Here is a 12,643-nt window from a genome sequence, read left to right as displayed (position 1 = left end):
CAGCATTCAGAGGCGTATCTATGATTTATTTTCATATCTTCTTCTCCTTTAGGCAAAATTCTCTTTTGGTGGGCAGGGAACCCTTTTATATCATTTCCTCCCAAGTGCTTAGTATGGTGCTCTGCACACTGTAAGCACTTAGTAAATACTACTGATTGAGTGATTGATTGAAATGCCTGGCAGAGCCACTGAGGACTCATCAAACTCAGAGAGAGCTGAAGCAGGAGCTGATTTGGCCTATGTCGTGGCATGCACCTCTTAAATACTTCTATTGTTGAAAGTGAGGGTATTCAAACCATAGAATCCTCCCAATATGTAAAGGTGTAATACTGCTAACAGTAATTAAATGTCTACTCTATGCAAAGCACTGTTTTAAAAAAGTACACAGGAGAAAATTAGATCAGTCCTTGCCCCTCAAGGTCTCACAATAAGAATAAGAGGGAAAGAGGAAACTGCCAACAGCTATATAAAGAAAGATAGACCAGTAAAATCACAAAAAAATGTGGCACTCCCAGGACATGCTGGGGACTTCATTCCCTCCAGACCCACCCCTCTGAAGGGATAAAGCACGGGCCTGGGAGTCAGAAGGGCATGGATTCTAATTCCAGCTCCACCACTTTTCTGCAGTGTGATCTTGGGCAAGTCACTTCACTTCTTTGTGCCCCAGTTACCTCATCTGTAAAATGGGAATTGAGACTGTGAGCTCCATGTGGGAAAGGGACTGCGTCCTACCCTATTTGCTTGTAATCACCCCAGCGCTTAGAACAGTTAGACGCTTAGAATGAGAAGCAGCGTGGCGCAGTGGAAAGAGCACGGGCTTTGGAGTCAGGGCTCATGAGTTCGAATCCCAGCTCTGCCACTTGTCAGCTGTGTGACTGTGGGCAAGTCACTTAACTTCTCTGTGCCTCAGTTCCCTCATCTGTAAAATGGGGATTAAGACTGTGAGCCCCACATGGGACAACCTGATTCCCCTGTGTTTACCCCAGCGCTTAGAACAGTGTTCTGCACATAGGAAGCGCTTAACAAATACCAACAAATACCAACATTTATTTTAACAGTTAAGACTGTGAGCTTAAAGTGGGTCAACCTGATTACCTTGTATCTACCCCAGCACTTAGAACAGTGCTTGGCATATAGTAAATGTGCTTAATAAACCCAATAATAATAATTATTATTATTAGCCCAGTTCTTCAAACAGTACTTGGCACAGAGTAAGCACTTAAGTGCTTAGTACAGTGCTCTGCACACAGTAAGTGCTCAATAAAGATGATTGAATGAATGAACAAATACTACAATTATCATTATTGCTAATGATTTTTACAACAGGACAATTATTTCTTTGTAGTTTTCTCTATGGGAGCAGAAGACAATACCAGAGGATTTGCCATCCCCATCAGACAAATACAAATTAAAATATCAGCAGTATGAAGCTGAAATGAAAGATGGCTATAGGACATATACTCAGCGATCCACAGCTAAGAAAAACAATGCCACAGCACAACAGTTGCCAAGGAAAATAGAAAGAAAGGTAGTATATATTTAAAACTTGATCTCACTACACCACTCTAAGTGACTTAAGTGACTTAAAAATGTGTTTTTTTCCTTAGCTGGGCATTGACTTGCCAAAAAAAATGTATGTTTGAAAACTGATATTTGGAAAAAACAAAAAAGAATCAGAGTGATGAAAATTCAAGCTTTCTGAGATTTGATTAGTTAGAACTAATCACCATGAAGGCACAAGGGTTTAGGGTGAAAAAGAAGAAATTATACTTGCAGAGCTGTGCAAATCAGTAGGAAAACAGGCTTTTTTCAGTTGTCTCAGGATCAAACATTAAAAGCCAATTTGGATAAAATTGGGAAGCAACATGGCTTAGTGGAAAGAGCCCAGGCTTGGGAGTCAGGGGTCATGGGTTCTAATCCCAGCTCTGCCACTTGTCAGTTGTGTGACCTTGGGCAAGTCACTTCACTTCTCTATGCCTCAGGTACCTCATCTGTAAAATGGGGATGAAGACTGTGAGCCACATATGGGGCAACCTGATTACCTTGTATCTATCCCAGTGCTTAGAACAGGGCTTGGCACATAGTAAGTGCTTAACAAATGCCATCATTATTATTATTATAAAATAGAAAAATCTTCAGTATGCAAATACATCTACATGTGCATATATATTTTTGGTATATATATACTATATCTGTGAATGTAGATATTGAAATGTGTATAGAGTGCTGTGTATTCTTTAAAGTGCTGTGTATTTTGTTGCATGTTCCAGGGGACAAATTTGATCTCTCCAGGCGTGAATGCATCTATTGAAACTAAGAAAATGAAATGGTTAATAGGAGTATCCAGGGAAAACCCATGTTGGGCTTTCACCTTTTGTGGCCCTGTTGATGGATTCTAAAATGATCATATTTCAATTCCATTCCATTCAATCCTATTTATTGAATGCTTACTGTGTGCAGAGCACTGTACTAAGCACTTGCAAAGTACAATTCAGCAACAAATAGAGACTATCCTTACCCAACAATGAGCTCACAGCAGCTACCTTTCCCTTACAGTTGTTAGCATCCACCTTGAGTCTGAAGCCTGCAACTCTGGCAATACTTCTGTTTCATCCCTTTCTTTAAGCTTCCAGTCTGCCACCAAATCCTGTCTGTTCTTTTTCACAACATCTCCAGGATAGGCCTCTTCCTCTTCATCCAAATTTCTACCATATTGGGTCAAGCACTAGCCATATTCCAAGTTGACCACTGCATCAGCTTCCTTGCTGACCTCCCTGCCCTCAGCCTCCCCCCACCACTTCCAAGCAATACTTCTCTCAGATGTCCAGATCGTTTTTCTGCACTGCCCTGTAAGCACCTTGAGGACAGGGATTGTGTCTAACAACTCTATTGTAGTGTACTTTCCCAAGCACCCAGTACAGTCCTCTGCACAGAATAAGTGCTCTAATACCAATCATTGATTCGGCACTTATCTCCCCACTCCTCAAGAACCACCTATGGTTTTTCATTCCCCTTTTATAATAACAGAAATGTCTGACAGTTCATTCATTCATTCAACCGCATTTATTGAGTGCTTATTGTGTGCAGAGCACTGTACTAAGCGTTTGGAAAGTACAATTCAGCAACAGATAGAGACAATCTCTACCCAACAATGGACTCACAGTCTAGAAGGCTTTAAGTTGGCTTTAAGTCCCTCAATCAGCTGTCTTCGGCCATTCCTCCACTCTCTTCTCCCATTACCCCTCAGTTTGCACTCTTTTTTCCTCTTAAGCTAACTTATTCACTGTGCCTCATTCTTCTTTCACCTGCCAATGACCTCTTGCTCACACCCGTCCCACTGCCTGGAACACCCCTCTTCTTTTTATCTGACCATTCAACTTCTCTTCATCTTCAAAGCCCTTCTGAAATCACATTGCCTCCAGGAGGCCTTCCTTGATTAGTTTCTTATCTCCTTAATTTATATCCCCTGTCTGTCACATCAGCACTTTGTTTCCTAAGCAATTGAGAACTCTCAACCTCCTGTAGCACTTATGAACATATGCCTTACAACCTTCCCTCTGGACTCTAAGCTTATTGTGGGCAGGAGGTGTCTCTGCTAGCTCTGTTTTATTGTACTCTCCCAAGTGCTTAGTACAGTGCTCTGCACACAGTAAACGCTCAATAAATACCATTGATTAATTCTATCTGTAATTTATTTGGGTTTCTGATTCCCCTGCTATATTTTAAAATCCTCGTGGACAGGGAGCATATCTATTAACTTAGTTGTATTCTCCCAGAGTCTTAGAACTGTGCTCTATATACACACTGGGAACACCTATATGTATATAGATATTCATATTCAATCGAGTTATTACTGATAGTGAAGTAGGCCATGATTCCAAAGAAGTTGGACAGTTAGAAAATATGAATACCTGGCATTAGTTTTTCTAGGGGCGGTGTTAGTTTATAGACTGCTAGTATCAAGCCTGTAGCAGGCTGGTGTAAAGCTGCTTCCTCCCTTACCTCTGTAGGGCAGATCCGAGCACAGCTAGAGGACACTTTAGCCAAAAGCCTCCCAGGGGCTCACCCATCCTCTGCCAAAGCAACGGCCCCAAATTTAAGTTTCTCTCAAGATTTTTAGTCTCCTGCACTCCAGCAGGAATGTTTCCCAGGTAATGTATCCCAAGATTAGTAATTTGAAGTTATGAAAGGCACCAAAGGATCTGAGATTCTACTCTCAGGTCTTGTTGTATTTGCTGGTTGTTTCTGAGCGGGGACTCTCTTCCTGGGTAGTGTGACTCCTCAAGGGACATGAATTCCCAGAATCCAAACAGGAAGAGGAAAAAAAGTATTTTACTTGCCTAAGGAAAAGTAGTCCTAAATTATTATTATTAATAATAATAGCAATAATGATATAATGATGGTATTTGTTAAGCACTTACTACGTGCCAGGCACTGTACAAAGTGCTGGGGTAGATGCAAGCAAATTGGGTTGGACATAGTCCCTGTCCCACGTGAGACTCACAGTCTCAATCCCCATTTTACAGATAAACTGGGGCACGGAGAAGTGAAGTGACGTACCCAAAGTCACGCAGCAGACACGTGGTGGAGCTGGGATTAGAACCCATGGTCTTCTGACTCCCAGGCTCGTGCTCTATCCACTACGCCATGCTGCTACTCTTAATGTAAAATGCTAAACAGAATTGTACAAGCTTACAGAACAAAGTCACGGTCAAAAGAGCATAAAATAAATCTATTTACAAAAGGCACATCTCTCAAAATCTCTGTACCATTCCCTGACTATAAATTGGGTCAGATTTTTTTTGAAATCATTCATTTGTCTATCTGTGACCCCAGGCTTGTCAGCAAGGCTTTTTCTTTAGCTCCTGTAGCACTCCTGGTTCCCTGCCCTTTTATCTTCAAAATCTAAAAGCCCCAATTGCTTGTCCCCAGGTGCTCTTTATATGTCCACAGTCCCTGCCATCCTGGGCCCCTTAACCAGTTTCTAAGCTGGTATTGAATCATCTGCAGTGATTCCTCAGGATCCACCCACAGGGTAGTGCAGATGGGACTGGTCTTCCCATTCCGACAAATTATCATCTGGGAAACTCTTTTCATCTGTTAGCTTTGAGGCAGAAAGTGTATGCTGTTCAGATCTTCCATTTCAACACATGAATAGATAGAATATTATCCCTCTGTTGACTGGCCCAAACACCCAAAGCCTTACCCTTTTTCTAATTATTTTATGGTATGTGTTAAGCACTTATTATGTGCCAGGCACTGTTCTAAGCACTGGGTTGTTATAAGATAATCAGTTTATACACAGTACTGCTCCACTTAGGGGTCATAGTCTTAATCCTCATTTTACAGATGAAATACCTGAGCCATAGAGAAATTAAGTGATTTGTCCAAGATTGTACAGCAGAGAAGCAACAAAATTGGGATTAGAACCCAGTCCTTCTTCCATCTATTCTACAACAGTCAGCTCACATCAATCAATGGTATTTATTGAGCACTAACTCTGTGTAGGGGACTGTTCAGAGTCCTTGGAAGAGTACAATACAAGATAATTACCAAACACATTCCTTTCCCATAATGAGCTTATCATTTCAATCTGACAATGGTATGCTTAGTGAGTGCACAGCCCTGTAAGAAGTGCTTGGGAGAGTATAATGTAACAGAGATGGTAGGCACATTCCCTGTCCACAATAATAATTGTGGTATTTGTTAAGCATTTACTATGTGCCAGACACATAGTAGATACAAGGTAATAGGGTTGGACACAGCTTATGTTCCACTTAGGGTTCACAGTCTTAATCCTCATTTTCCAGATGAGGTAACTGAGCTACAGAGAAGTGAAATGATTGTCCAAAGTTGCACAGCAGACAAGTGGAAGAGCTGGGGTTAGAACCCAGGTCCTTCTGATTCCCGGGTCCATGTTCTATCCACTCAGCTGTGCTGCTTCTCCAAGGAGTTTACAGTCTAAAGGGGGAGACAGGCATTAAAATAAATTATAGATATATACATAAGTGCTGTGGGGAAGAAGGTTGGGAGAAAAGTGTTTCAAGGGTACAGATCCGAGTGCATAGGTGAAGCAGAAGGGAGAGCGAGTAAAGGAAATGAGGGTGTAGTCAGAGGAGGCCTGTTGGAGGAGATGGATTTTCATAGGGCTTTGAAGGGGGGGAGAGGGCTGATCTATCATATAAGAAGAGGGAGGGAGTTCCAGGCCAGAGAGAAGACATGGGCAAAGTGTTGGCAGTACAGTGAGTAGGTTGGCATTAGAGGAGCAAAGTGTGTGAATTGGTTTGTAGTGAGGGAAGGTTGGAAGGAGCACAATGATTAAGCGCTTTGAAGCCAGTGGTAAGAAGTTTTTGTTCTCTCAGAGGTTCATGGACAACCGCTGGGGGTTCTTGAAGAGTGGCAAAACATGGATTGAACATGTTTTTAGAAAAATGATTTGGGCAGCAGAGTGAAGTAAGGACTGGCGGGGAGGGGATGGCAGGCAGGGAGGTTAGTGAGGAGTCTGTTGCAGTTGTCAAGGCAGGGGATATAATAAGCATGGTGTCAGAGTAATACCAGTGTAGGAGAGGAGAGGGCAGATTTTAGCAATGTTGTGAAGGTAAAACAGACAAGATTTGGTGACAGATTGAATATGTGGGTTGGATGAGAGAGATGAGTCAAAGATAATGCCATGGTTACGGACTTGTTTTATTATTTCTTTTAAATGGTATTTGTGAAATGCTTACTATTTGTGAGGCGCTGGGGTATGTACAAGAGAATCAAGTTGTACACAGTCACTGTCCCACATGGGGCTCACAATTTAAATAAAAAAAAAATTGTGGTATTTGTTAAGGGGATACAAGGTGATCAGTTTGTCCCACGTGGGGCTCACAGTTTTAATCCCCATTTGATAGATGAGGTAACTGAGGCACAGAGAAGTTAAGTGACTTGCCCAAGGTCACACAGCTGACTAGCGGTGGAGCCGGGATTAGAACCCGTGATCTCCAACTCCCAAGCCTGCGCTTTTTCCACTGAGCCACGCTGCTTTAGCTCAGGGAGAGGAGGATTTAATCCCCATTTTACAGATGAGGTTACAGGCACAGAAAGGTTAAGTGACTTATCCATGATCATACAGCAGGCAAATGTCAGAGTTAGGATTAGAACCCAGGTCTTCTGACTCCCAGGCCTATGCTCTTTCCCACTAGACCACACTGCTTCTGAGAGAGGGAAGGTAGTGGTGTTGTCTACAGTGATGGGGAAGACATGGGAGGACCTAGTTTGGGTGGGAAGATGAGGAGTTCTGTTTTGGATAAGTTAAGTTTTAGGTGTCAGAAGGGAGTTGGTAAGAAGAGTGTCCTGAAGGCAGGAGGAAATGTGAGACCACAGAGAAGGAGAGAAGTTGGGGCCGGAGAGGTAGATTTTGGAATAATCCTTATAGATATGGTAGTTGAAAACATGGGAATGAATGAGTTCTCCAAGGGAGTGGGAATAGATAGAAAATTTTTTTCCTTGTTTTTTAAATGGTATTTGCTATGCTGTACTAAGCACTGGACTCAATACAGGATAATCAGATTGGATACAGTTCTTGTCCCACATGGTGCTCACAGTTTACAGATGGGGTAACTGAGGCACAGAGAAGTGAAGTGACTTGTCCAAGGTCACACAGCAGACAAGTGGCAGAGGTGGGAGTAGGATCTGGATCCTCTGACTCCCAGGCCCTTGCTCTTTCCACTAGACAACATTGTTTCCCTTGAGGAACTCCCTCAATTAGAGAATGGAAGTCAGAGGAGACAGCTATGAAAAAAACTGAGAGAGTGTAGCCTGATAGATAAGAAAACCAGGAGAGTACAGGGTCAGTGAAGCCAATGTCAGATAATATTTCCAGGAGAAGGGGGTGGTCCCCAGGGTCGAAGGCAGCTGAAAGGTCGAGGAAGATTAGGATGGAGTAGGGACTGTTGGATTTGGCAAGAAGTAGGTCATTTAGCGACCTTAGGTCAGTCTCTGTGGAGTGAAGGGGGTGGAAGCCAGATTGGAGGAGGTGGAGGTGGTGGGTGTAGACAACTCACTTAAGGAGTTATTAACCCGGTTCCTTATAGTATAGTACTCTCTACCCAATATTTGTTCAGTAAATGCTTTTGCTGATTGATAGATATGCTTCTCCTTTGGGTACTGTATGTCATTTCAAATATACCATCTTTGATGAGTGCCATCTGAGTTCAATGTTTTACTGTGTGGTACTTAATAGTACTTCACTTTGGGGATTTTTGTTGAACTCTTTGCTTGGAATGAGAAATACATTTACAAATTGTACTCAATGTAGATGGGCTGCAAAGCAATTAGTGGAAAAATTGGAAGAAATGAGGGGTGATAGATATTCTGAGGGATCTGAATCAGAATCAAGGGAATTTCATGTGATCTCTTGCATGACTTTATCTAAATTTGTCATGAGTTCACCTGAAAGAAAGCAGAAGTATTTTACATTTTAGGCATTGCTAATTACCTCAGTGTACATAAAAGTAAATTGAACCTGATGAATGTTTAGACAAGGAAAAAGAAAGGATTGCCAAGGGATAGGAATTAAGTACTGGGTAAGCTGGAGACATAGTTTCTGCTACTACTGACAAAACAGTGAATTATGATCTCAATTCTTAAATCACCTAGCTTTTGAAAAAGCAGTTCGTCTTGTAGCTCGAATGCCAACTTCATGGGGATGGGGATGAAGGAGAGATTGGCACCAATGGGATGAAACTATTAGCATAGCAACTTCTGTCAAAACTTCCACTCTAACCTCCTCTTAGAATGGAAAGGGACTGAGGGTGGATTTGAGATACTGGCTCCACCTCTTGCCTCTTACTGGCAGAAACAAGGAGAGGAAGCTGTCCCCTCCAATTTTCTCATCCTCTGGGGCTGGGGGGTGAGCAAGAAATTTACCTCACACCTGCCCCTGAAGCTCAGAAGAGGATGAACCTCCCCACCACCATGCCACCTGGCCATTCTTTGAGGATCCAGTGGGTGTCACGGCCTATAGGGCTGGAGCTACAGGTCATTTCTGGATCAGACTCCACCAGTGCTATTCAGGGAGATGCAGCCATAGGCCTCACCAGGCCAGGAAATGTCTGGGGGTGCAGGCCTCTTGGTGTTAGACCACTACAACAGATTTGGAGCTCTGACCCCCTCCACATCCCCAGAGAATCCTCCAGGCTTCCTAGAGTGCGATAGGGCAGGGGGAGGGCCCTCGAGAGCCCTTAAGGGTGGAAAACACCTTAGTGACAAGAGTGAGTATCCTGACCTCCCTTTCCCTATTCCTTTCTTTTTCTTTCCTTATCTTCCCTTCCATTTTCTCCTCTTCTCCCTCTACCCTCTTCTCTCTCCTCTCACTTTCCCTTCTTTTCTATAGCTCTCCCTGGTTCCCTTCCTCTTCTTTAACTCTTTCCACCTCCAATTCTCTTCTTACTATCACTCTTTTCCACCAGTCACCTCAAAACCCTATTCCCTCAGTGCTCTGTACTCAATGGTGCTCTGCTCCCTTAATTCCGCTTGCTCCCCAATGCCCTGCCCAGGTTTGCCCCCGTGCTCAAAATCAAAATTTGGCCTGAATTCCTTGGTTTGGTCCTGGTAGGGTACAAAATTGCTGGGGGAGGAGAAATGCAGTTAGCGAATGAGCAGTTAGCTTCCAGCAGCCCTTGAGGACCTTCTTAATACCGACACACCATGTCGGAACGATTTTTGAGGTAACAGAGCAGAAGAGGTTCTTCATTCACTGGGGTGCTACTCCCCCAGTAATAGTCCAGTAATGTGGATTCATTTAATGAGCTTGGTTTGCTTGCTAAATTGAGATTTATAATCAGAGATCAAATTGTTGCAAATAGGTGAGTATGATAGTTGAGTCAGGCCAGAGCTATCCTTAATACCCAAGCACCACTAGAATAGGTAATATGAGTGTTGAACTGTAGTCAGTTCTGTCATGCCAGCTGTTAGATCCACCATTCGTTCATTCAATTGTATTTATTGAGAGCTTACTGTGTGCAGAGCACTGTACTAAGGACTTGGAAAGTATAGTTTAGCAATAAAAAGAGACAATCCCTGCCCACAATGGGCTTACAGTCTAGAAGTGGGGAGACAGACATCAAAACAAGTAAGCACTCAGCAATAGCATCAATGTAAATAAATAGAATTATAGATATATATGCATCAAAACAAGTAAACATGCATTAATATAAAAAAATTAATTATAGATATGTACATATATGAGCAAGTGCTGTGGGGCGGCGAGGGGGAGTAGAGCAAAGGGAGCAAGTTGGGGTGATGGGGAAGGGAGGAGTCGCTGAGGCACTCTTTCCAATGGGAAAGGTGCCATGCTAGCCAGGTGGAAATTGCTTCGGATCTCCCCTGAAGCAAATTCTCCAGAGAAGTAGCTCCTTCTCTTCCTTCCTAGCCCAGCCCTCCTGTTCCCAATCCATCAATCATATTCATTGAGCGCTTACTGTGGGCAGAGCACTGGTACAAAGAGCTTGGGAGAGTATAATACAACAAGAGTTGATAGATACGTTCCCTGCTCACAGCGAGCTTCTGGCCTACAAAAGACAGACCTTAATATAAATAAATCACAGATATGTACCCAAGTGCTGAGGGGTTGAGGGAAGGGCGAATAAAGGGAGCAAATCCAAGGGTGACACAGAAGGAAGTGGAAGATGAGGAAATGAGGGCTTAGAGAAGGCCTCTTGGAGAAGATATGTCTTCGATAAGACTTTGAAGTGGGGAAGAGTAATTGTCTGTTGGATATGAAGAGGGAGGGTGCTCCAGGCCAGAGGCAGGACTTGGGTAACAGATCGGCAGTGAGATAGACAAGACTGAGGTACAGTGAGTAGGTTGGCATTAAGGCAGCAAAGTGTGCAGGCTGGGTTGTAGGAGGAGGGCAATGAGGTAAGATAAGATGGGCAAGGTGAGTGAGTGCTTTTAAAGCCGATGGTAAGGAGTTTCTGTTTGAGGTGGAGGTGGATAGGCAACCACTGGAGTTTCTTGAGGAGTGTAGAAATATGGACTGAATGTTTTTGTAGAAAAATGATCCAGGCAGCAGACTGGACTGGAGTTGGGAGAGACAGAAGGCGAGGTTGTCAGCAAGGAGGCTGATACTGTAATCGAGTCGAGATAATAATGATAATGATAATTGGGGTGTTTTTTCAGTGCATACTTCGTGCCAGACACTGCTCTAAGTGCTCGGGCAGATTCAAGATAATCAGGTTGGACCCAGTCCCGTCCCACATAGGGCTCACTGTCTTAATCCCCATTTTACAGATGAGAGAACTGAGACACAGATAATAATAATAATGATAATAATAATGGCATTTGTTAAGTGCTTACTATGTGCCAAGTACTCTTCTAAACGCTGGGGCAGATGCAGGTAATCAGGTTGTCCCACATAGGGCTCCCAGTCTTAGTCTCCATTTTACAGATGAGGTAACTGAGGCACAGAGAAGTTAAGTGGCTTGCCTAAGGTCACACAGCAGACAAGTGGCAGAGCTGGAATTAGAACCCTCGTCCTCTTACTCCCAAGCCCATGGTCTTTCCACTAAACCAGAAATGAAGTGACTTTTCCAAGGTTACCCAGCAGACAAATGGCATAGCTGGGAATAGAACTCAGGTCCTTCTGACTCCCAGACCCATGCTCTATCCACTAGGTCATGCTGCTTCTCTAAAATTGTCTTTGGGAATTGCTCATATATATTTTCTTTTTAGGAAACCTCAGACATGGGATCGTAAGCTACAGATGCCAAAGGGAAAAACCGTAATAACAATAATACACTCTGCCTCCCTGTGGGGGACTTGAACCCCAGTATCCTGTGTGTTGGGCAGAAACACTCACGTCTCACCGCTCTAACGTGCTTGGCTTAACATGATAGCAATTTGGATGGAGAGGAAAGGGCAGATCTGTGCAACGTTGTAAAGGTTGAACTGACAGGATTTGGTGACTGACTGTGGGTTGAATGAGAGAGTTGTCAAGGACAACGCCAAGGTTACGGGCCTGTGAGAAAGGAAGGATGGTTCCTGCAGGTTTTCTGGCCTTAACCCTTCCCATTTCCCAGGTTCTCCCTCATCTCTATTCTAAACATAAGGACAGGAGGAGGATAGAGCAAGTGGTGGTGGAGGCAGAGATGAGGGGAGGGTTCTCCTTTTTGGTATTTTACTCCTTCCACTTCTGCCTGCTCTCCAGCTGAGATTATATTATCTATGGCTTGCGTGTCAGGATTTTTCTTAGGTCCTTTTGTAAATGTAGTAATGCAGTCTCATATTTTAGGGTAGATCAATTCAAATTGGTGTATAAGATTTTATTCGATAAGTAAATACATTTTAATTCTAATATAAAGATGGTGACTTCTTTGTTTGTATTTTGCATGAGCTAGTTGGATAGAGCAGGGACCTGGGATCAGAAGATCGTGAGTGCTAATCCCGGTGCCGTCACTTGTCTGCTGTATGACCTTGGGCAAGTCACTTAAGTTCTCTGGGCCTCAGTTCCCTCATCTGTAAAATGGGGATTGATACTGTGAGCCACATATGGGACAGGGTCTGTGCCCAACCTGGTTATCTTGTATCTACCCCAGTGCTTAGATCAGTGTTTGAAACATGGTAAACACTTAACAAATACCTTCATTATTATTATTATTAT

The 12,643-nt window shown here is 43.2% G+C and overlaps 1 protein-coding gene across 1 annotated transcript in view; it reads left to right on the top strand.

Annotated features, from left to right (window-relative positions):
• Positions 1-12,643, top strand: part of CAPS2 (calcyphosine 2) — a 116,214-nt gene that overhangs the window by 44,512 nt on the left and 59,059 nt on the right. Inside the window, exon 6 of the mRNA XM_029078551.2 lies at positions 1,346-1,528. Coding sequence (XP_028934384.1) covers positions 1,346-1,528 — 183 coding nt within the window. The remainder of the gene's footprint in view (positions 1-1,345; positions 1,529-12,643) is intronic.

The sequence above is a fragment of the Ornithorhynchus anatinus genome, chromosome 14 (genome assembly GCF_004115215.2).
Source record: "Ornithorhynchus anatinus isolate Pmale09 chromosome 14, mOrnAna1.pri.v4, whole genome shotgun sequence".
In the NCBI taxonomy this organism is placed as follows: Eukaryota; Metazoa; Chordata; class Mammalia; order Monotremata; family Ornithorhynchidae; genus Ornithorhynchus; species Ornithorhynchus anatinus.
This window is presented reverse-complemented; position numbering and strand designations above follow the sequence as displayed.